This window comes from Danio rerio, chromosome 7 (genome assembly GCF_049306965.1).
Source record: "Danio rerio strain Tuebingen ecotype United States chromosome 7, GRCz12tu, whole genome shotgun sequence".
In the NCBI taxonomy this organism is placed as follows: domain Eukaryota; kingdom Metazoa; phylum Chordata; class Actinopteri; order Cypriniformes; family Danionidae; genus Danio; species Danio rerio.
Window position 1 is genome coordinate 45117572 of NC_133182.1, and position 24671 is coordinate 45142242.

The window sequence follows — 24671 nt, forward strand, 5'->3', positions numbered from 1 at the left end:
TCCCTCTTTGGTCACTGCATTAAAGCCAGGTCTTTAGCGAGGTAGTGCGTTATGGCATTAGTTATCTCCTGGGTAGGGTTGCACCAGCTGTTCGTAAGTTCTTTCTTAAACTGGAAGGTAAAATCCACACTAGGGGCTTTTTAACTACTAGCTAGTTTGTAACTAAATTTACTTACATGTTCTTAAAGCAAACTGTAGTTAGTAGGTCGTTAACTCTCTGGATAGTCATGCATATAGTGACATTGAATGACGTAATTCAGTGTGATTTAAAGCTTTTAAATCGTTAAACTGCTGTAATATTCTTCATCTTATGCACCAATATATAACTTTCCTGTGTAAATGAAATGACAAATTATAATATTATTGTACATTACAGTCAGTCACGGCAGAAGAGGCACATACCTGCATCACAAGCTGTGAATGCATGCGAAATACATATGACGATATCAAAACATTTATTCATTTTCTTTTCGGCTTAGTCCCTTTATTAATCTGGGGGCACCACAGCGGCATGAACCGCCAACTTATCCAGCATATGTTCTACGTAGTGGATTCCTTTTCAGCTGCAACCCATCTCTGGGAAACACCCATGCACACTCATTAACACACATGGACAATTTAGCTTAACCAATTCACTTGTACCACATGTCTTTGGACCGTAGAGGAAACTGGAGCACACAGAGGAAGCCCACACGAACGCGGGGAGAACATGCAAACTCCACACAGAAATGCCAACTGACCCATCCGAGGCTCAAACTAGTGACCTTCTTGCTCTGAGGTGACAGCACAACCTAGTGTGCCACCACGTCACCAATATCAAGACATTAAACTTTAATTTAAAATATTCCCATATTACCAGTGTCCTGTTTTTCTTTGATGTTAATTAGTCTATTTATGCTTCTGAAGCAGCAGACTTCATTCCACTCATCCGCACATTTTTTTTTTTTTGCCATTCCACATAGTTCGACTGAGCAATTGTGATTGGGCAGAACGAAAGTGTGCTCACCAAATTGGCTAGTAAGACTACCATACCACACACAGATGCCATGCATGCATTTGCTCTGAGTGGGGGGAAATTAAATAATACATATTTCATATCGCAGCTTCTTACAATTAGCTAATCGCAACTTTTAAAATTGCAATTCGATTTTGAAGTTCAGTTTTTTTTCTGTTCATTGCGGTTTAAATTTCACTGCTGAAAGTCCAAACACTAAAGAGCAAATCCATCAATGCACAGCTCCACAAGTCCCAACCAAACAAGCCAGTGACAACATTGGTGAAAGTGAAGGAAAAAAAGAAACCAGGCTCAGTTGGGCACGACCATTTCTCCTCTGGTCAATCTTGTGCAGAGCTGTAGCTGTAGTTTGAATTATTTCAAACCATTTATGAGCTAAAGTATACTAAACAAACCAGTAACTGTACTGTTTATAATGAGGAAACACACACACACACACACACACACACACAATGCATCTCAGGCAGTGTGTAAATCCTGAATTGAGCCTCCTGTTGACCGTTTGACTCTTTTGCCTGACATAAATGTTCTGTTAAAATAACTCATGTTAGTTATTTAAATATTTTATTATTGGCTGTTTACATTAATAATAATTAATTGTGATATTATACATAATATCAAAATTTCTGTGTGTAGTTTGCATATTCTTCCCATGTCCGCGTGGTTTTTTTTCGGGTTCTCCGGTTTCTGGTTTCCTACAGTCCAAAGACATGGAGGTGAATTGGTTAAACTAAATTGTGTGTGAATAAGTGTGTATGGGTGTTTTCCAGTGATGGGTGGCAGCTGCCTAAAACATATGCTGGATAAGTAGGCAGTTCATTCTGCTGTGGTGACCCCAGATTAATAAATGGACTACGCCGAAAAGAAAATGAATGAATAATGTTTTGATCAGCTGTATTTGAACTATAATTTGGGTGTGTAGTAACTATGTCTTATGTTGCCTGGGTTAGGTATATTTCTGGGAATAACCAATATATGTTGACATATAGTCAATATGATCAATATTTCTTTTTTGCCAAATAATAATTCAAATATTAGCTAAAAGGTCTGTTTCAGGAAGCCATTTTGTGAATTCATTATTATAAATATTAAAATAACAATAATTTGGATTAGCAATGTGCATTGCCAAGACTTTGAGGCTTTAAAGGCTCATGGAGTTCAGGAGAATTAATATGTCACACAGAACAATTCCAGAGGTTTCTTTTGTTCTCAGAATAAATGTGCTTTCCACGGAAGCACTGGTGCCCCATAGAATCATTGATTTGATTTCTGTCTTGTTTATCTCCAGGACGGCCTCAAGCACACAGTGTGTTAATATCACAATCTTCTCCAATATGCTTTATTGAATCCCTGTGCGAGTGTGTGGCTTATTTTGATTTCTTTCTGGTCCTAATGGAAAGGGTGAAGGGAGTCAGAGAGGAGCTAATGGCCGGAGTTGGGCTTGTCGCTTGCGAGCTGACATGAAAGTCTTCCACCTCACATATTTAAAAATTCAAACCGGTCAGGATTAAAAATTAAACACTGCAGACTTGAGCATCTAATCCACTGAGGGATGAAAGTCTGGGGAGTATTCCTGATCTGCGGTCCACAGACTGGTAGGTGTGTGTATGTGTTTGTGCATCTCAGAGCAGGGTTCTTAAATGGAAAATGGCATAATTCCACACCAGTGTGATCTCTCTATTCGTGTAGGAAATAGAAAAAAAGGTCTCCTCTGTTTTATGTAACACAGAGTTTCTCAAACTCAGTCCTCACACCCCATCACGTTTAGTTTGTCTCTGTTAACACACCTGATTCAGGAAATCAGCTCATTAGATGAGAACTGGGTTTCATTTGACAGGACCCCTGCAGTGTTCATTGCTCTCTACTACCCGAGAATGAGAAATCTGCGCATATAAAAATCTGATTTATGGCAATAAATTCAAATGACATATATGGCATACAAGTTCATGTTTGGATTTCACATAGTTGAAGTCAGAATTATAATTATAATTATTTATAATTACAAACACAGACATATACATATAGAAGAGAACCCAATAAATACAATTAAAAGCATTTCGCACAATAAAAAAGGAAACATGCTCCCTAAGATCTAAAATGATGGCACATTATCCAAAATTTGAACAAACAAACAAACAAACATCTGAAGTGACGAGATAAATATGAAAAATGTGCATAGTGGCGTGTTGTGAGGACTGGAATTGAGAACCACTGATGTAGCTACTGTGAATGAATGTAACTGACCATCCGTCTTCTCTTTCTCTCCTGTTTCCTTTCCTTTTTCATTCTTTCTGACCTCCACACATCAACCATCTCATCCTCACAGTGAGCTCAAACCAGAGCAGTCATGCTCCTGAGTACCCGGACTGCCAAGAAGGGGGAAATGAAGCCAGTCTGCTGGTGTCCCCTCTGGTGGTGGCTGGCATCGTCATCGGCTTGGTGCTCTTTCTGTCCTGCGTCACCATCATTGTGGGCAGTCTGCGCAAGGACAGTCGACTGCGCAACCCACATCTGCGTGCCAGCTATGGTCAGTTGGTGCACTACTTAACACAATTACACTGCAAAAAATGCTTTTCCCTTAGATTTTTGTCTTGTTTCTTTTCTAAATATCTAAAAATGTTTAAATCAAGAGTTTTCTACTCAAGCAAAACAATGTCCTGTTTTCAGAAATGATATGCCCAAATAAAATATAGTTTTTCCTTAAAACAAGCAAAATAATCAGAAAATTTGGTGAGCAAAATAATCTTATGTCAATATTAAAAATTATTATTTGATTTGTTTCCAACATTGGAACAGATTTAAGTTTTAGGAAATGTGATTTAAGAGAACCAAATTAGCTTCTAATAGCTTTAAAGCAGGGTCTAATCCAGCCCAGCATGAACTATAGTGACTTAAGTGTATGTTGATTGGGCAAATGGATGCCATACAAAACAAAGGCATGGTATTTAAAAATAGTTTTATTCATGGGAAACGGTTACCAAACCATTTATTATTCTGAAAAAGCAGTGAAGAAACCATCTTTCTGTGTTTTAGCCCTTGTTTGAGAGTTCATGGAATTATTTTTTATGAAAAGCTAGACCTTGTATAGCCCTGTGTATATCAGTTAACCTTGTCCAGGGGTTAGTGATATGGTTGAGATCCCCAGGGAGACTTTACTATTAACTACAAAATATTTGATGGTTTAATTTGTACTGTGTGTCAGAATGGTCAATGGTGTATCATGAACTACGGTCATAGTATTATAATCTTTAATGTAAGAGATTAGAATTAACTTTTTTATTGAGGAAGATTATAATTTTTTTAATTGACAGCATCTGTGTGCTAATTTTGATGTTTGTGCTTGCATTCATTAATGTTATTAATAATATATATATATATATATATATATATATATATATATATATATATATATATATATATATATATATATATATTATAGGTGGACATATAATTTTTTTTAATCTAGATTAATTTTAGAACAAATCTAGATTAATTCAGATCAAAATTGCTCATTTGAATTCTGCCGAAGGCATTCAGAATATGTATGCTGCCCAAATCAAAAGTCTTTGAGAACGGGTTTCTCAAGCCAGGTGGCGCATTAGACCAGGGGCTCATCTCCTGTTTTCAAAATGCATCACAAACTGCTTGGGAAACTGTTCTATTCTAAATATTAGTGATGAAAATAAATAATGTCCAATAAGATGTACTTTTTTACTAACTGTTTATTCAGTTAAGCATGAATTTTGAACTGTAGGCCTACATAAGCTTCAAACAGGGATTTTTGATTACCTTAATCCGACTAAAGTCATAACTGAAGTAAACAGAAATGGAATTAAGATGTGGAGTATGCAGTTATTAGTGGCATTATTGAAGTAAACACTGAATCAAACTATTACCGTCATGCAGGACTTTTTGCCATATTTTTCGACAAGATCCACACACGCGGCTGTCAGTAAAAGACTGTATACACAAACACACACACACACATATTCAAAATGCAGAAGTTTTTTTTTCTTTCCATTTGGCTTGCGTTATTAAATTCCATAACAACCTCACCAGTCCTTACTCCTTATTTGCATCTAATACCCCAGTTTCTCATGATGGCATGAAGGAAATGTTCATGAGTCATAGTGAAACTGCCAAACTGCAGTTAAAGTCAGGCATCCTGCTGATTTGAAGGGCACTTTTTTGTCAGACGGCTCACCAGACAGGTATACATCCATGCTAAAATATCAAGGTTAAAGTCATTATAGCTTGCGTAGAATAGATCTAGCTCCCAACCCAACTTTGAGAATAGATTAGCGGAGATATTCTTTTATCACGCTATAAGTCTCGCGTTAACACAGCACGTTAACTCTGATAATGGCCCACCACTAATAATATATATACAGTATATTAGATCACGTCTCACTATGATTATTAAACGTGATATTTAATTAATCTTGTCTCTATCTAACGTCTCTTCGGTCTTTTGAATACATCAGGTAACATGTTACAGCATCAGTACACTGCTTCAATCTTTCGCTTTCACACTTGTCATTTTAGTGAAAACCTCAGGTTCTGTTGGTTGGTTGCTGTTGGTTGTGCACCTTTTTACCAACCAAGTTTGTCAACGTCATTATAATGACACAGATCACTGCCTATTCATGCCAGATTTGCACAGAAAAAGTGATTGACAGGTGGTAATTTGGGTGTAACTTATCTTTATTTATTTATGATTTGGTTATGGGTAAAACAAAGACCATGCTGGTCAGGCAGTTAAAACGGTTGGCCCCAAATTATTAATTCATTATGAATGAATTAATTGTAAATAATATGTAAATAATTAATGAATGAATTATTCAGAAATAATTAATTCACTGCCGCCTATGACGACGATGCCATCATTCCTCCAAATTGGTCAACATCGCCCAACCCTAATATACATTATAAATAAATGAAATTAAATATATGATGATTATGAAATTGCATGGATTCATAAAATAATGGCATAAGCAAGACTTAGCATTCTCAAATGTCCAATACAACCATTAGTAATTGATGTTCTGCTGGTTTTGTTGTTGTTTCTACAGCTCCAGATGGCCTCTCATATGGTGGCTCCATTGGAGAGCTGAGGTCCACTTGTGTTGAGGATTTTCCTCCTGCTTTTGACTTTGACTCTTATGTGGAGACTCTGTCTCAAGTCAACGTCATGTACCCAGATTCCCCACCTCAGTAAGTCACGTTTTACCTCTCTATTGAGTCTGTGTGGATATATGTTTTATGTACAGTTTAGGTTGGAGAGGAGAGTGTGTGCAATCAGTAATGAGATCACTTTATCGGCTGTGACAGAGAAGCGCTCTGCCTCTTTAATGGATTTCATTCCACCATCTTTTTCCACAGTCTTTAAAGGCCTCAGTGTAGCATGAGCTGATAACCACACTAAAAGCCAGTTAGAGATCCTGAAGATAAAACAGTCAAGAATAATTTGCCATATTTTAGCAGTTTTTCACATTCAGCTTGACTTGAAGTCAAGAAGCCATCGAATTAAATGCAGATACTCAGTCTTAAAGGGTCTGTTTGAAAATAATGAAACCTCCTCTGGTTTGATTAGTTCTGGTGTCTGGGGAAATCGAAACTGTTCATTTTAGGGTCCTATGTTGACTAGATGCAATTTTTTCTATACGTATCCAAATTAGGAATTACACAGATATAGTCAAAATGACAAAGATTTGAGACCTTTTGCTTTTAGAGCGTTTCACCTTTTGCAGGCCTCTATCATCCTGTTAGGAAGGCTGGACACCTTCAACTTTCAGCCTTCAGTCTGTTCTCTAACAAGCAGGGATTGCTGATAAATGCCATGGCTTTGCAGTGAGAAAGGCTTGGTGTGTTTGATCTAAATGGCAGCTTGTCTAATTGGCATCTTCAAAGAATCTGTCAGTTCCCTTCTTGCCATTTAGCCCACCTGCCTTCACACAGCGACCCGTGAAATACTTCTCAGGTAGGGGAGCCCATCACAGAGGGGCGCTTCCGAGTCAGAAAGCTTTTATTTTTTTATAAGATCTAATTTAACTGATTTTAGGTTGGATGTGGAAAAACAGATCCTAATATTTTGGGAACAGCAACACTAGCTGGGTATCCATTACCCTGTGCTAATGGGAAGTTTGAATTATTGCATGATAAACTAGTGTTGGCATTGCCAAATTTTGAATAAAAATCCCTTCATTTGCTAAATTATTTTTACACTCATTTGAGGTGGTTTAGGACTTGTGAAAAAGGGTTAATGTAAATAACAGGAGATGGAAACACAGTAGCCAAATGAACTCTTACATATTAAGCAATCATTGTTTGCCTTGTTTTCTTTTGGTTACAAATACTACAGTGAGCCTCTCTAAAAAACTTGATGGAAACTAGGAATGTTCAAATCCGACAATGTGACTGGAAATCGAGCTCGATCACGCGGTTTCAAACATATTCTCATTATTTTTTAACACATCTATAGTTATGGTGTGGCACAGAGTTAGACCTCATTTTTGACAAAGAAACAGCAATGCATGCTGCATGACATCACTTTGTTGTAGAGATGCTATTGGTTTAATCCAGTAAAACAGAAGCAGCTTGAAGCGGAAAGCACGAGTATGTCTGCGGTCTGGAGGTATTATAAAGTTGATGACGACAACATTGCCATAACAAACTGTGAGATATGTAAACTTGGGACTGCCTGCCAGGTATTTTAAGTTGAGGAGCTATTTGTTTTTATATTAGATTTTTATATATATTTACTGTTGCACTAGAGTCCAAAAGTGACTTATAAATTTGTTATTTATTATTAGATTATTCAAGCTACCTCACAGAAGTGCTGTGTTTGTTAGCAGAGATATTGAATGTTAAAATAAGGAGAATTGAATAAAATTAAGGAACATCCGGTGCGACATGGTGGCGCAGTGGGTAGCACTGTTGTCTCATAGTAAAATGTTTGTGTGGTGTTTGCATGTTCTCCCTGTTCGCGTGGGTTTCCTCCAGGTGCTTCGATTTTGCCTACAGTCTGAAGACATATACTAAAGGAGAATTTTGTAAGCTAAATTATCCGTAGGTAATGTGTGTGAATGAGCGTGTATAGGTGTTTCCCAGTGATGGGTTGCAGTTGGAAGGGCATCCGCTGTGTTAAACATGTGCTGGATAAGTTGGTGGTTCATTTTACTGTTGCAATCCCTGATTAATAAGGTACTAAGCTGGAAAGAAAATGAATGAATAAATGAATAAGGAACATCCCTGGGTCTGTTTCTATGCTTTTCTTTATTCTTTTTTATGTATTATAGAAGTATTATATCGGGTTTTGATATTAGTAGAGACTCCTTTAGGATGGAAACAAGGCTACAGAACCTAGGATTTGTTATAAATGCCTAAAAAGCAATTTGATGGTATACACAAACAAACATAAACGATTTTAGAATCAATTCAAAAGCATCGTCAAAGACTAAACTTAATATGACCTTAGTGAAATCTATATCCTAACATATCAGGTCATGCAACTATAATTTACTGTGTGTGTGTGTGTGTGTGTGTGTGTGTGTATGTGTACACACATATATATATATATATATATATATATATATATATATATATATATATATATATATATATATATTAGACTAATTCATAATCATATTGGGAACATTATAAAATGATAAGGTCATGATGATTTTGGAATTGTATAGCTTGAGGTTGACAGGTATTACATTTTTAAAGGCCAATTCTTATTTCCCACCGCACAGACAGGCACACATCAGGTTTTGTCAGATCAGTGTGTTATCCCTGTCAGCAATTGTTAAAACTGATTTACACACATGTTTACCAATTGAAGTTCACTGGGCATTTGTTGAATTTTGGAATGTCTAATTAGTGACTGTAATCTTTTGTTTCTCAGCATGTGTCTGTTGGCACAGAGTGATGTGTCCTTATAGTCAATAATATCATAATGCAAATAACTCACAAACCCCAACTTTAGTCTGCTAAAAAACAACATTACATTTTATGCTGTCTTGTATTTTACACACCTGGAAAAGAGAGAAGATGGGATTAATCACAGGCAAATTTTAACTGAAGCAAATAAAAATAAATAATAATAATAATAACAATAATGATGAATGAATGAAAATATGAATTTAAACCTCAGATATAAGCAATAAATCACAACATCTTAAAAGAAAAGTAACATTAAGCCACTCTAACACTAACCTGAGGAGGGTTTATAAACACAGGGTAATTAGCAGTTAAACAAGGTACAGGTGATGACTAATTAATCAATTGATGAGCAATCATATAAGGGAACAAAGCAAACAACAAAATAGGGTTTTTGGTTTCTTGAACAATCTACGGTAGATTTGACTATATTAAACAGTAACATAAAAGCAAAAGAGGAGAGTAATATATGTGAAGTTTTTTGTAAATATTTGAAGGAGAAACATTTGGGGTGTTTAGCTATTTACACAGATGGGTCAAAGAACCCTCAAAACAGGCAAACTAGGGTGGCATTTGGAATACCAGAATTAGGTCTAATTATTTAATAGGTCAGATTATCTAATAATTTCTGTATTTACAGTAGAAATTGAGGGTGTATGGCTGGCCCTACAGTGGATTGAAGAATCCAGACCTGATAAAGTTGTAATATGTACAGATTCCAGAGCTGTTCTAAAAAGTTTAAAAACATTTAAATCACAATCAAGGCAAGACCTAGTGTATAAGTTATCAGAATGCTACACACGAATCTGCCAGATAGGGATAAATGTAATATTTACATGGGTACCAGCACATGTAGGGATTAAAGGAAATGAAATGGTGGATAAATTAGCAAAGCAAGCTATAGGACAGAAGTAGAAGTTTACATAAGTAAAGTAGAAGCTAAAACAATAGTTTGGGGGAAAATTATGGAAAAATGGCAATAAAGTTGGGATGAAGAGAAGTAAGAAAGAAATTTATAGTAGTATTCAACAAAAGGTTGGGGAATATTGAGAGAAATCAAAAAGAAGAAATTATTATTTATTATAAATTATTATAACTAGAATGAGAATTGGACATTGTAGATTAAATACTTGCATGTAATAGGTAAACCCATATTTGGAAGATGTGAATATTGTAATATTATTAAATCTGTGGAACGTGGTGTTAAAGTGTAAAAAATTGACAATGAAAGAATAATGTTAAAAGGAAAAATTAAGGGAAATGGGGTTTCAATGGTGCACACTAAATGATATATTAGGAAAAACATAAAGAGACATTAAGTCACAGTTATTATATTTCTTAAAGGTCACTGGTTTAGCAAATAGGATATAGAGTGTAATATGTATAGTTAAGGTATGAAAAGAGTAAAAAAAAAAAAAGAAAAGGGTGGAGAGGTGAATACAAAATAAGAGAGTACAGTGATTATCTCTGTCCAAATCCAGTCCACACTCCAGTACAGAAGGGGGCGGTAATGCACCATTAAAGTTGGATGCCAACTGCCCTTAAACATCAAAAAGAAGAAGATGAACAAAACAGGAGCTGCGTCCCAAATGGCACACTATACACTATGCACTCATGCACTATGTACTTATGCCCTTACACACTCAACAGGATAGTATATGTATGTAGTGTTGTCCCAAATGGCACACTAATGTTTTTTTACTAAGCGGAAATTCAAACCGTTTCCCTGATGACGTTTGACGGTTGCCAAATCATTGAAATAAATGACCAAACTATCAAATAAAACCTGCCGTGAGTATTGCCGCATTCACCATCGGGAGGCGCTATAATCACTCTCGTAGGAGAATTTTGCTTTCACCATCCAAAATAAAGTTATTCAACATGTGCGTCCGATAGCTCCGCCCCTTCCGCTACGTAAGCAAACCTGTGGTCGTTGAGTGCGTGAAGTGTCCATCATATCATTACACACTTCATTTTACCGGCTGAATGAGTGCATCATCCGGGTAATTGAAATGCTCTTAATATTTTTTGTGTTTTCAGTGTGAACACACTACTTACACTATTTGTACTACAAAATGGCGTATAATAGTGCATAAGTATGCGATTTGGGACGCAGCTAGGGAGTGCAAGCTTGAAACCAATAAAAAAATAAAAGCATACATAAACCAGAACTGAACTGAACCAACAGCATGAGTGCATCTCCAGGATATAAAAAAGCTTGTTTTAATCCACATTTGGGTAAATATTGACAACTTCAACTGTCGGGTTAGATTATCAACCTAGGGATTTATTACAATTTATAATTTAACTTAGTTTAGTTTTTTTTTTTTTGTCCCCCATTCTTACTTAATGCCTATATCCACTGACCTACATAATGCCTAGACCGAGAGACACCCAGATATGAAATGAATGAGCATTTTCACTCTTGACAGCACACACTGCACACTGGCAGTGTTTGGAAGATGGGAAATCAACAAATGTGCAGTTTTACACCCACATGCATCTTGCAAGCCAAAGCAATCCTGCTATTTCAGTTTTTTTCTGGAAAGTGCAATATGTTTGTCACATTCATGTATGTGCTTGTAGAGAGAGAAAGGAACAGATTATTCAAATGCAAGGACATCAATTATAATGTCTATTTACACTGCAATAGTGGCACAGAATTGTTCTGAGGGTGCATTAATGTGTCTTAAGTTTGACTATTTAATGCTGCTCTGTGGTAGTAAAATGTATTTAAACTGAATTTGAAACCATATACTTTCATACTAGAAGCAGAAATACAGTAGTCAACTTTTGAAGTGGACCATCATAGTTTTCCTAAAACTATTGAACACCACTTATTCTTGTCCTAGGCGAATTTTGAAAAACATATTTGATTCACTCCAAATGTTGACTAATGTAGATCAGAATTAATCATAGTTTAGTCTAGCTGTAATGTGGTAAGGTGTCGTAGATGCAGACACAGAGCAGCCTTTATGACGGTTTAAAGATGCCGTCTAGGTTGCAGCTTTTTTTATGTCTTACATAAGATGAGCTACAGACTGAGATGTACACCTCTGAGCATTTGAGCTGCTAACCCATTTTGACTTTTTATCAAAACCGTTATAAAGTCTGTGTGAAATCCGTATAAATATTAAGGCGTAAATAAATACAAATCTTGATAGCTTAGTAACACAAAAAAATTGCATAATTACTCGAAAACTGAGTAATTATTTTATTTAAATTTCAGTATTTTTAAATTGATCCTGTTTTTTAAAAAAAGCAATAAACCCCCCTGTCTCAGCAGGGTGTTTTCCCACCTCTAGTTTGAAAAAGTAAGGAAAGTGGGTGAGTCCAGCTTTGTTTAGGTTGGAGTGTCCAACAGCAAAAGAGGGAAGAGTTTGCATGAAAAGGGGAGTTTCATTTCGGCGGCAACCCTAACATGGGGAGATAGACAGCGTTGCGGAGAGCAGCGTTTTCAGCAGATCTGAGAGCTGTGTCAAAGTGGAGGTTTTTAAAACACCAGATTCCCCTCAGTAGCATTATCTGGTTGATGAAAGTGCAGATCCACTGCCTTATCATTTTTAACCTTTCTACAAACATGCCCATGAATGAAGGAGAAAGTGAAGTTGCTCCTAACAAGGCGAATATTTAAGTCGCGCAATGGTAGTTAATAATTTAAAAAAATACACCATTGTGCCTGCCACAAAAACTGCAATGCACTGAAAAGTGGATCGTTGTAATCTTAATTGTCTCTGTTGAAATCTTAGCATGCTACATCTGTTGTGAAAACATCGCTCTGGAATATCACCTCACACCTTTCTTCGGGTTCAGAGGACGGATGTAACTGTTGTACAACCATTTAAAAAGACAACGAACAAAGTATTTTTCAGTCCATAATATTGTAGTAACATTACTGTAAAATACAAAATAATGTCTTCGAAAACTGAGAGTAGTGTTGGCCATACAATCTAACTGAGCTGACTGAATTTGATATTATAGTAATATTATTAATATTACAGTAAACTTAGTAGCTTAATCATTTTGACTAAGGTATATCTTCAAAAACTGAAAGAGTACTGCTGATGATACTAACTAACTTTGCCATCTTGAGAAACAAAGAACAAATATTAATCGCACACTTACCAAATCTGTAGAGACAGGACAACCAACACAAACTGGAACTGTGTTTTATTTTTAAAGAAGACTAGTGGCAAATTCAGATTTTTACCAGTTTCAGATTTCAAAAGTTCATGGGTAAAAAATGTTTCTTACAAACAGATTTTTGTCATGTGTTAGCACACCACTCCAATCCAAGTGCTTGGGTCCACACGCAAACTGTGCTCACATCGCAGGGAAATGGAAACAAAACTTTTCGTTTCAGCACATTTAAAAACGCAACACTAATGACCCATGTCTACTAAACAATTATTCTTTTTCTTCTTTCACTTGTTTTAATTATGGTTGGCAACACAATGTGGCATCTCTCTGAACACTGTATTCGAAGCCATATCAAGCTAAATCAAGTACCACGCAAAAACAACCAATTTTCACTTGTTAGCTAAATGTGTTGGCCCATTTCCACTGAGTGGTACAGTTCGGTTCGGTGCAATTTTATGGTCTTTTTCACTGTCAAAAGGTGCCTAAGAGCAAACCGTACCATACCACTTTTTGGGTAACTTTAGCCAAGGGTTCCCAAGCATGACAAAAGGGTACCAAAAGGCGGAGCTAGACGCGCAACTGAACTACATTGGTTTACAGAGAAGCGTAATAGAGGTTACATGTGGTGGTGAAGATTAAAGATACAGATGAGAGGTTTGCACTGAGTGTTGGCTATATGTGACTAAAGGACTAAATACATAAGGACTAAATGTATCATCATAAACTGTAAGGGACTGTGTGTGTTCATATATGTTGCATATATTTAATTATTTCATGTAATAGCAGATGTTATAGTAGGCTATTTTACATTGATCTGCAGTTATAATCAAATTATGTTCATAGAAAGGTTTGTAACGAACATTTATACACAAGTATTTATGTGTATAATGCATCTGTTTTGTGAGAAGTGATTTTTGTATGATATGTGAACGTCCGGTAAAGCTTTACCTTCACAGTTTCTCAAGCAAGAATGACGTCGAGTGAAACTTTTGTCGTACACCACAGTCAAAAAAAAAACGGTACACTTTAGGCAGTGTAAACTGATAATGGTGACCCGTACTGTACCAGTCAGTGGAAACTTGTAGTTTCTTGTGTCCTTGTGGTGTTATTGACAAAAGGTGGAACATACTGTGTATAAGACTGTCAACATCTCAATAAATGTGTTTTGGTGTATCCTGACCCTTTAAGTTAAAAATCTGGATTAAACAATATAGGTTACCCTCGCAATGTTTTTGTTTAATGTGACTCTTGGGAAAATGTGGCCATTCACATAAAATTCAGTTTTCAAAACTATGAAAGACATTTTTTTTTAAAGTTGATACAAAGTAGACAATATGGGACACTGCAGAAAACATAAGATAAAAATGTAAAAGTAGCACATTAGAATAATAAGAAAACACATCATGTATGAATGGCCCTGTGCAGTGCTCAAGCCATTCGTTGCACTTCAGCCACATCCGAACCAGATGGTTATAATTGGTAAAAATGTAAAGGTTTAGCTCATGACTATTAGGTTACATGCCTGGGCATCTCATCCTAGATGAAATTAATTTCACTGCCTCTGTCCAGATGTGAACTTTAAGCCTTATTGAGTGGCTTGCATGTAAATATTTTCTTACTCTTAAAAACTGTTGAGTGCACCAGTCAGAAATGTTGATTTGAAATGTAACTAAAATAAGGTCGACTTGTGATTTCATGCAGAACTGTGATGTCTGTTTGACCTCACTGTTGAGTGAATTAATCTGCTATTATAGTGACTAGATAAGTTATTTATCAGCCCTGTAGCTATTGTTCCTCAGTGTTGAAGTGCTCGTGGTTGCATAACAGTTGCCTGCATGGTAAAGCGTGCGCCTGTCTGTTCGCGTGTACAGTTTAGTCGGGGTCATGCCTGTGGTCAACTTGCCTGCCCTTCATGGCCTGTTTCACAGTGCGCCAATGTTATTTACATCTCTATGACAGTTCCATTAGGCAGGCAGAGACTTCTGGTGAAGCTCTGCGAAGGGGCTTTTGAACAGGGTGAAATTACCTCTCCCTCTGAGCAAGAGGTAACTAAAAGAGCAGAACCTCCTCCTATTAAAACGCAAATTATGACTGATACAGAATATTAGTGCTGGCCTGGAGACCTATTAAGAATTACTGAATGGTGTGTAATTCTGTTTGGGAGAGATATCTGACCCTCAGTCCACATGCTCAATTTAATCAGAGACAGACAGTGCATGCCCGCACACCCCTGTAAGAGGATGTGGTATGACTATTACTACTGCATCGCATTTTGTCCTAAGTCAAAGTGATTTTTTGGAAGGAAGGAAACTAACTAATTAGTTATTATTCTGCAATTTATTTGGCAGTGTTTCAAAAGTGCTGGAGTTGTAGACAGTGTAATGAGGATTCATTCATTCATTCATTTTCAACTGCTTTTCTGGGGCCGGGTTGCGGGGGCAGCAGTCTTAGGAGAGAACCATAGACTTTTCTCTCCACAGACAATTCTGCCTATGGTGGAAACACAAACTGCAAAAAACGTAGCTCCTGGGACATATTTGATCCTCTCCAGAAATGTGTATAGCGGTACATTTTCAGAATAAGCCTGAGTTGTAATATTGTTAACTTGGCTGCAGCTGCATCACTTATGAAAACCACCAAATGATTACAACACTTTATTAACAAATGGACAAAATAAATGGTCAACAGCAACACTGGCTACCCCTCGGTGGATGTCCCTGAACTCCACTATTCCAGGCTTGCAGGCGACAACTCAACCTCTTGTTACCTTGCTGACCCCGCTTCTCCCCATCATAGTGGACATTAGCAAATCTCTTCCGTTCTTTCATGGACGGCAGCTGCCACTCCATATTGCAGTGGACACTGACGAATGTATCTGTACTTCAGGCAAGCTCTTCTAACACTGACCTCAAGTGGCTAGGGTAGCAGACTTCACTCCTACAGCTCGATAGGACTACAAACTTCCCCCAACAATGACAGAATGCTCTCTAACAGCGTGTTCCTTCTTCCTTCCAGGTTTTGACACAAACATAACAAGGTTCAAACAACATAGTTTAAGAGGAGGCAAATACTGAATAACGTTTCAGTTTTAACTCTTTCTCTTTAGTTCTAACTCTAACTGAACTCTTTAGTTCAGTTCACTGAAACAGTTCTGCACTTCTATCATTTAATCAGTCATCTGCACTTCAATAACTCTCTGGTTTAGCTCATCTACCAAATCTTACCTCTGAAGACTGCATCGGATAGTTCGGACGCACTGAGCGAATCACTGGTAAAACCCCCACTACTCTCCAAAAACTGTACTTATCCAGAATGAGCAGAAGGGCTGGCCAAATCACTCTGGACCCCTCACACCCAGCACACTTCCTCTTTGAACTTTTACCTTCTGGTCGACGCTATAGTGCAAGTCACTTATCACACATGCACATATCAAGCAGCAACTGGTTTCCTTGTTAATGTTCTTACATGCTGGGAAATTGGAGTAAGGGTCACTATTTCAACTAATGATTTATATGGCCTATGGTTAATTATGACCTTACATTAATACAAAACAGTTAAACAGGTTTACATGACCACATGCATTGCAGGATTTACAGCTTAAAGGTTTGGCTCACCGAAACACTGAAATGAAAATGTCATAATTACTCATCCCATTGTCCCATTGAAGACCATTGTTCATTTTTGGAACATAAATTAGGATATTTTAGATGAAATCTGCAGCTCCCTCATCCTCCATAGATAGCACCATTCCTGAGAGTTCAAAGTTCAAAGTCCAGAAAATGTTCAAAACTAAAAACAGTGTTAAAACCTCCCGTGCACCTCCAGGGTTTCAACTGTAATTTTTTAAAGCTCAAAGAGTGTGTGTGTGTGTGTGTGTGTGTGTGTGTGTGTGTGTGTGTGTGTGTGTGTGTGTGTGTGTGTGTGTGTGGCAAAAAAAACATTTATGTTTTTTTTATATATATATATATATATATATATATATATATATATATATATATATATATATATATATATATAATTAAACACTGAGAAAGACTAAAATACACAAGTGTAAATGAACTGATAGGAAAGCCTGATCTGAGGTGAAAAAAGTGAAGGGAACACAAAACAGGACAGATATGTGTTGTATTTTATTTTGTTGTAGTTCAACTGACAACTTTAACTGTGTGAACAGTATTGTAAACAGGGTTTTTCACATTAGAATATATATATATATATATATATATATATATATATATATATATATATATATATATATATATATATATATATATATATATATATATATATATATATTTATATAAAACAGCCAATTACACAACTGATTTAAATAACCAGCTCCTTAAGCAAGGCAAGTTTATTTAAATAGCACATTTCGAATACAGTGGCAAGTTGCTTCACATAAACATGAATAAATTAACAACTATAAGAAAATAAAAACAAATAATAAAAATAATAAAAACAGATTAAAATGTGTTAAAACAGGTTATAAAATAATGCAAAAGAAAAGAAAGTCATAATAGTGCGATCTGTCAGACGTAGCACAGTGCTCATTCAGTAAAGGCACAGCTAAACAGATGTGTTTTCAGTCTTGATTTGAATGTGCCTAATGTTGGAGCACATCTGATCATTTCTGAAAGCTGATTCCAGCAGCGAGGGGCGTAGTGATGAAAGCAGATTCACCCTGCTTTGACTAAACTCTTGGAATTTCTAGTTTATATGATCTTACAGGTCTGAGTGATCTGGTAGGTTTGTATTCAGTGAGCATATCTGTAATGTATTGAGGTCTTAAGCCATTCAGTGATTTATAGACAAGAAACATTACACTGAAAAAAATGATGTCTGCAAAATTGTTGCAAACTATTTGAATGTGTTGAATTTAAACAAACAAATTACATTTAATAATGTTCAACTTAATTTGTTTGTTTAAATTTAGCCCAAACAAATTGTTTACAACCATTTAACTTAAAAAGATTTAGTAAATCCAATGAATAATCTTTAAATAATTTTTTTTTCTTAGTGTATTTTAAATTCTATTCTGAATGTATATGGGAGCTAGTGTAAATACCCGAGGACAGGTGTGATGTACTCTTTGCTCTTATTTCCTGGTTCTGGTCAGAATCCTGGCCGCAGCGTTCTGCATAAGCTGCAACTGTCTGACTGTCTTTTTCGGAAGGCCAGTGAGGAGGCCGTTACAGTAATCCACCCTGCTGCTCATAAAAGCATGAACAAGTTTCTCTAAGTCTTCACTGAAAACAAAGCATCTGATTCTTGCAATGTTTTGAGATGATAGTATGCCGATTTACTAACTGCTTTGACAGGACTTTGGAAACTCAGATCTTGACAGCAATACACCAAGATTCTTGACCTTATTTTTTGTTGTTTGACCATTAGTGCCAAGGTACGCATTCACCTTGAGAACCTCATCTCTATTCCCAAATGCAACAACCGTTACATAAGTTCCACGCACAGACATGATCACCCTCATGCATGTACTTTCTCTGTCTGTCTTTGAGTGATTCAGTGCGGCAAGATCTTATGTGAGGTAACTGATAAAGAAATAAGTGGGAAAATCACCAGCTTGCTGTATGTTAAAGGATTTTAAATGCATTTTAACTTATGACAAGCCATTTATTAACATATGACTAGTGGCTGATTATCCATTACTTGTCGGTTCTTGCCTTGCAGTAGCTCAGTTGTGGCGTTCAGTGCTTTACTGTTGCAGTGTTCTGTATGGTCTCTGTGAACGTCGAGTGCTTTTAGAAAGGAGGAGGAGGTCTTACAGATGCTAAGGCACTGGAGCTGAACGGAACTCTCCATCTCTGCCTGCTCCTCTGCTGGCCTTCATTCATCTGTGCCAGGAATGAGCAGAAGCAGAATCACTCTTCAGATCAGAGGAGACAAGCCTCCAGTCACATCATAATGTGCATTTATCACCACTGGCACAGTGCAGTCCTCCCTATCAGCCACCATTACAGACCCACAGCTCTCTGTCTTCACAGACAAAGCTACACTAATGGGCAGTAAGTTATTTATTTATTTTTTTAAAGCCTCATCGGTTTATATCATTTAGATCATGTCCCTCATACTTAGACTATGACTACGTGTGTAAGTAATATGTAACCACAGTGTATTTACACAGTTAGTATCTACCTGTACATGTGTAGTACTAGTGTAACTACTTATATGTAACAACCATTGAATATTATGTATAAGTACAAATGTGTGACTTTCCAATATAACTAAACGTTTTCCACATCAGATAGTGCCATGTAGCAAGAATTATATAAGTGCATTTTGTAAAAACGTTTTTTTTTTCTACTTCACACACAGTCACATCAACTCCTACTCCTTACTGTGTAGCTTGTAAAACACAGTCCTCTGTGCAAGACTTTATTAATAGTGTACTTACATGGTAATTCTGTAGGAATGGTGTATAAAAATGTAAATGTGATAGTTGCTTTTGTGTGCAATGAGTGTTGTTACTTGATAGAAAGAGGTACTTCTCACCCAAATTGTGAAATGCTACTTAAATTCCACTTGAACTGTGAACTTAGAGTAATTTAACAAGTACATTAAATGTTAAAAGATTTAAGGCTTTATTGTTTCTCTTGTGTAAAGGTAAACAATGTTTATTAACATATTTTACTCAAGTAAAACTTAAGGAATTGGCCTGCAATATAGTAACGGAAGCACCTTTTACACCAGGCATGCAAAATCTCAGTCCTTTAGGGCTGGTGTCCGGCTTAGTTTAGCTCCAACTTCCCCAACTCATTCTGAAAATGTAGCCCTATATACATTTCTGGAGATCACAAATTATGTAGCCAGAAGTATGTATTTTTTGTCTTTAAAACGAATGCTACAGGGCGCTATGATGCTGTTCCTTTTCGCTTCTACCAGCTGACCGTGTATTGGTGCTTTTAAAAACACTATTGGCTGGGATTAGGGAAGGAGGAGTAAATCAGTCAGTCAGTGGCCTCTGGTGGATTTACGTGAAAACAGTAGGTGCGAACAACATTAAAAAGCTACAGGCCTGGAGACCCAATTGCATGCTTTAGACCAGCACTTCCAGACCTATCGTTAGGGTTAGAGTCACATGTCCGATGTTGCTACTTGCTAGAAAGTGCCAAGATGCCTTCGTTGCAATCTGTAATCACGATGACTTACTGGACCAGGTCCAATACGTAGTGGACATTGTACTGCCCAGTAAGGTAATGCTAATACTTCTGTGACAGTTTGGTTTCGGGTATGGGGGAGTTGTAGGCAATCATCCATTATGTATTGGACCCAGTCAGGTATGTTATCAAGCTGCAGCGAAGACTGTCTCGAAAGTGCTGGTCTGAGCAAGCAGTTAGGCTTCCGGACCTGCTGCTGCACCCGACCCAACAGTAGGTGGCACTGTCTGAGAAAAAGATAGGTCTGAAAGTGCTGGTTTGAGCATGCAGCTGGGTCTCTGGCATTAAGCTTTACCTTACTCTGAGCGAATGGCACTTGCAAGAGAAATTACTTCTCAAAAAACGTACACTGCTGCCTCTGTGGATTCGCGAAAATAAAAATTGCAAAAATTATGCTTTGGATCATCAGAATAAATATAGGGAAAAAAACAAAACAGTAATTTTACCTTTATCATATATCATATAGAACAAAGATGCCCAAACTAGAAATTAACTGTTTCAATTAAATATTATAAATTAATCTGATTTAGTTTAAATGTACATACTGTCACCTGACGGATAGAGGACAATGCAGAGACTTTGGGGAGCTAATCAAGGCAAAGGCAGATTCTGCTTGACTAGTATATTCAACATTGAACTCCACTGTTCACTGGTATGTTTTATTTCAATAAGTTATCATTTTAAAAGTTATACTGCGTTAGTTAATATAATTTAAAGTAATCTTTATTTAATTTTAAGTAGTATAAAATAAATTAGTTACTTTAATGTAATATATACTGAAAAAAAAAAATCAAGGGAACACTTGGAGTTACATTGTGTTTGTGTTCCCTTCATTTTTTGAGCAGTAATAGTTTTGTATATTTACCTTTGGCCCATGGCTCATATTGATATAAATTTTTTGGCCCTTTATACGAAAAAGGTTTGGGCACCCCTGATATAGAATACACTATTATTATTTTTTGACTAAATTACTGATCAAATAAATGCAGTATTGGTGAGAACAATATGCATCGTTTACAAACATTAAAAAATATTACAGATTCCAGACTTTTTATGAGTAGTGTACTTGACTACCAAAGCTAATATTTCTGTGTTTTTGCGTGGCCTGGCACAGGACCTTGATGCTGTGGAGGGACTGGGCTACCCAGGCATTTCCGCATGCTATGTTTGAGATGCTGCCAGTTTATTCTACATGCACATATGTGGACTTTATCATGGAGTCCACCGCTATGCTGAGCTTTGATGTCTTCAGGACTTTGGAAACCGAAGCCATTAGCGCAGTGGGTGTAAGTGTGAGCGTGCTACAGAACGGCAGTGTGTTCGCAGGTCTCTGTGGGACTGGTGAGGAGGGGCTGTGACATGTGACTCACGCCAGGGCTGCCATGGCCACAGATGGCACCTGGGAACTGAGTGCTCAGGGCATGTATATATGAGCTGCTCACCTGTGGAGCCTGTGAAGCGGCACTTCCGCAGAGCAGGAGAAAACCAGGCAGATCACAGAAACACACACACTCAGTGCTATGCTTTCGTGACACTTTAAGAACTTTTCATTGCAACAGTATGCAGCAGAAATGTATATGTATGAAGGGTTGTGTTTGTGCACGAAACTTGATTGACTATTCTAATGCTGAGTTCACACCAGACACGGATGAAGCTTCGAGCGCAAGTGATTTACATGTTAAGTCAATGCAAAGATGCAAAAAGACATTCTGCTGGGCGATACTCGCGAATGACACAATGCGAGTTGAGCATTTCGTGCGAATCGCTCAAGTTAGAAAATGTAGTTCAGCTGACATTTACGATGCGTTAACCAATCAGGAGCTTGCTCTTGTAGGGGCATGATTATGATGCAACGTCTGTTGTTGGTGTCTCGAGGGGAAATTCCCTTTCCAACACCGGACAACAGCTCGTCAAACTGGGCTCGCCTCAGTCAGAAGCACCGTTGAAAGCCTCCATCATTCAGGTATAGTTTTTAGAGGAGTTTATGAACTCACAGAGCTGGGTGCACCTCTGAATGGATCTAGGGCAGGGGTGTCAAACTCAATTCCTGGAGGGCCGAAGCCCTGCACAGTTTAGTTTCAACCCTGCTCCAACACACTTACCTGTAGGTTTCAAACAAGCCTAAAGGACTCAATAAGTTTGATCAGGTGTGTTTAATTAGGGTTGGAACTAAACTGTGCAGAGCTGCGGCCCTTTTGGAACGGAGTTTGACACCTGTGATCTAGGGGAATATTCTCTTAATAAACAGCTATTCTCTCAATAAAATCCATGTTAGCCATTTAGCAACGAAGCTAGCATCACCAGGCAGACAGAAACCCTGCCCATGATGCGAATCCGCATCTATTGTGAAGTAAATTTGACGTGTGAATGAAGCAAGTAAACTTAAAATGTTCAAGCGTCCATTTAGGTGTGAATATCGCAGTTTAGTCAAGCATTCCACATCTGGTGTGAACACAGCATAACAAAAAACTAAGACCTGATACAAACACACACACACACACACACACACATACACACATTCAAACGGTTGTAGAGAGGAGTAAAGAAAGGAAAAGTTTGAGAGAGTGTAATGATTGAAAAACCTCTCATTTTTTTACGACCAAACAAAGCAAACCAAAAATAATTAATTAAAAAATGTGCGCGATGTTTATGAAAAGTGGGGGGGGCAGGAGAAGCGCTGTATGTGAAAAGTGTTAGGGGCTGAATCACGGTGGCAGGCCAGATGACCGTAAGGCCCGGTGCTCCCTATGGCCAGTCCGCCCCTCGCTTCTGTTGAGCGGGGGTTCCCACGTGGTTAGCAGGTGGTCGGCTTTGTCCTTGCGAGGCTTGGAGCTGAGTGGAATCTGGAGGTTTGAGTTTAAGGTGGCAAAAGACTGCAGTCGTGTTGACTTCTGTTTTTCCGATGCACTAAACTTAGACTGCTGACGGAAAGAAAAGTAATGAAGATGGGAACATTTGGCTGTGCTGTTATCCCATTGTAGTTTAGGTCAAAGTCTACTCACCTAAAGAGGAGTCCTGAGCTGGAACCAGCCCTTGGGTTGGACCATGGCAGTCTTGTTTCACTGGGCCACTGTGGGTTTTGTGGGCCATTTGGTGATCCTGCCCCCTTTATGGTCCAAAGGGCTTTCCCCACAGTCCAAAGACATTCAGTGTAGGTCAGGGGGTGTCCAAACTCGGTCTTGCAGGGCTGGTGTCCTGGGCTACGTCCGAAACCACATACTTTCATACTATGTAATACGCTAAAATTAGTATGTGAGCCGAGTAGTATGTCCGAATTCATAGAATTCGAAAATCAGTAAGCGAGAAATACCCGGATGACTTACTACTTCTGGCGAGATTCTGGAGTGCGCATCCCTTGCACGCTGCGCTACTGAGTAGTAGGCGGTTTCGGACGCAGCTCTGGAGTTTAGCTTCAGCCCCAACCAAACACACCTGAAACAGCTAATCAAGCTCTTACTAGATATAATAGAAACCTCCTGGCAGGTGTGTTGAAGCAAGTTGGAGCTAAACTTAGTAGGACACCTCTGGTGTAGTCGAACTGGATAAAATTGTGTGAATGGAGTGTGTGGATGTTTCTCAGCACTGAAGGTTTTTTTTTTTTCTAAAGGTTTTTGGTCAGTGCTGGGTTGCAGCAGGAAGAGTAAAATATATGCCAAATTAATTGCCTGTTCATTCTGCTGTGGTGACCCGTGATGAACAGGGAACAAGCTGAAGGAGAGTGATATCAATAGATAACATCTGTTGTTATGATTAGGCTATTTTTCAACTCTTACAAATTTCACATTGATCACCATGAAGTGACTTACCTGTAAGTCAAATGCATTCATCAGACCGTACCTGTTAACTTAGCCAATCGTGTTAGCATAATATAAATTTTAAGAGCTTTGTCTTGAAAATAAGTTTACACAAGTTTAGGTACAAAAATAGTTACACATTTATGAACAAACAGCTAATTTTTTTCTCTTTGAAACTTCACATTTAAACTTCCATAATTAAGCTTCTGTTTAGGCTTCTTTCTTTAGTTACTGGTTTTAAAGGCTTTACTTTTTAAAATATTTAAATGATTGTGTATACCTATATATAAATACAATATTAATACAGCAATGCACCACTAAACAGGTCATTCTGAACAATGTTACAAGCAGAATAACATTCTCCATGGTTTCTACAGACCCTTTCATGTTTACCTAGGTGCTCACGGTGAAGCTGCTCTCATGTGTGAAAAGGAGAGGATGCCAGTGCTTTTCAATTGTATATTTTATTCAAGCTTCATACTGTATGAGCACAGAGTCTGTTAGAAGAGGTCAGGGCATTAGCCCATCCTCATGAAGTCTGTTTCTGATAGTGTGGTTAGAGGCATTAAAAGTGGTGGTCTGCTGGAGGTCATTTTAGACGGCTCT

The 24671-nt window shown here is 37.6% G+C and overlaps 1 protein-coding gene across 14 annotated transcripts in view; it reads left to right on the forward strand.

The window, feature by feature from the left end:
- The window catches only part of bean1 (brain expressed, associated with NEDD4, 1), a 97103-nt gene that overhangs the window by 49751 nt on the left and 22681 nt on the right, over positions 1 to 24671 (forward strand). For all 14 annotated transcript variants that reach the window (XR_012382583.1, XR_012382584.1, XR_012382586.1 and 11 more), the window contains 2 exons: positions 3342 to 3542; positions 6088 to 6229. Coding sequence is in view for 2 of the 14 variants with exons in the window: in XM_005166452.6 (XP_005166509.1) it covers positions 3342 to 3542; positions 6088 to 6229 (343 nt within the window). In the remaining 12 variants the exon portion in view is untranslated. The remainder of the gene's footprint in view (positions 1 to 3341; positions 3543 to 6087; positions 6230 to 24671) is intronic.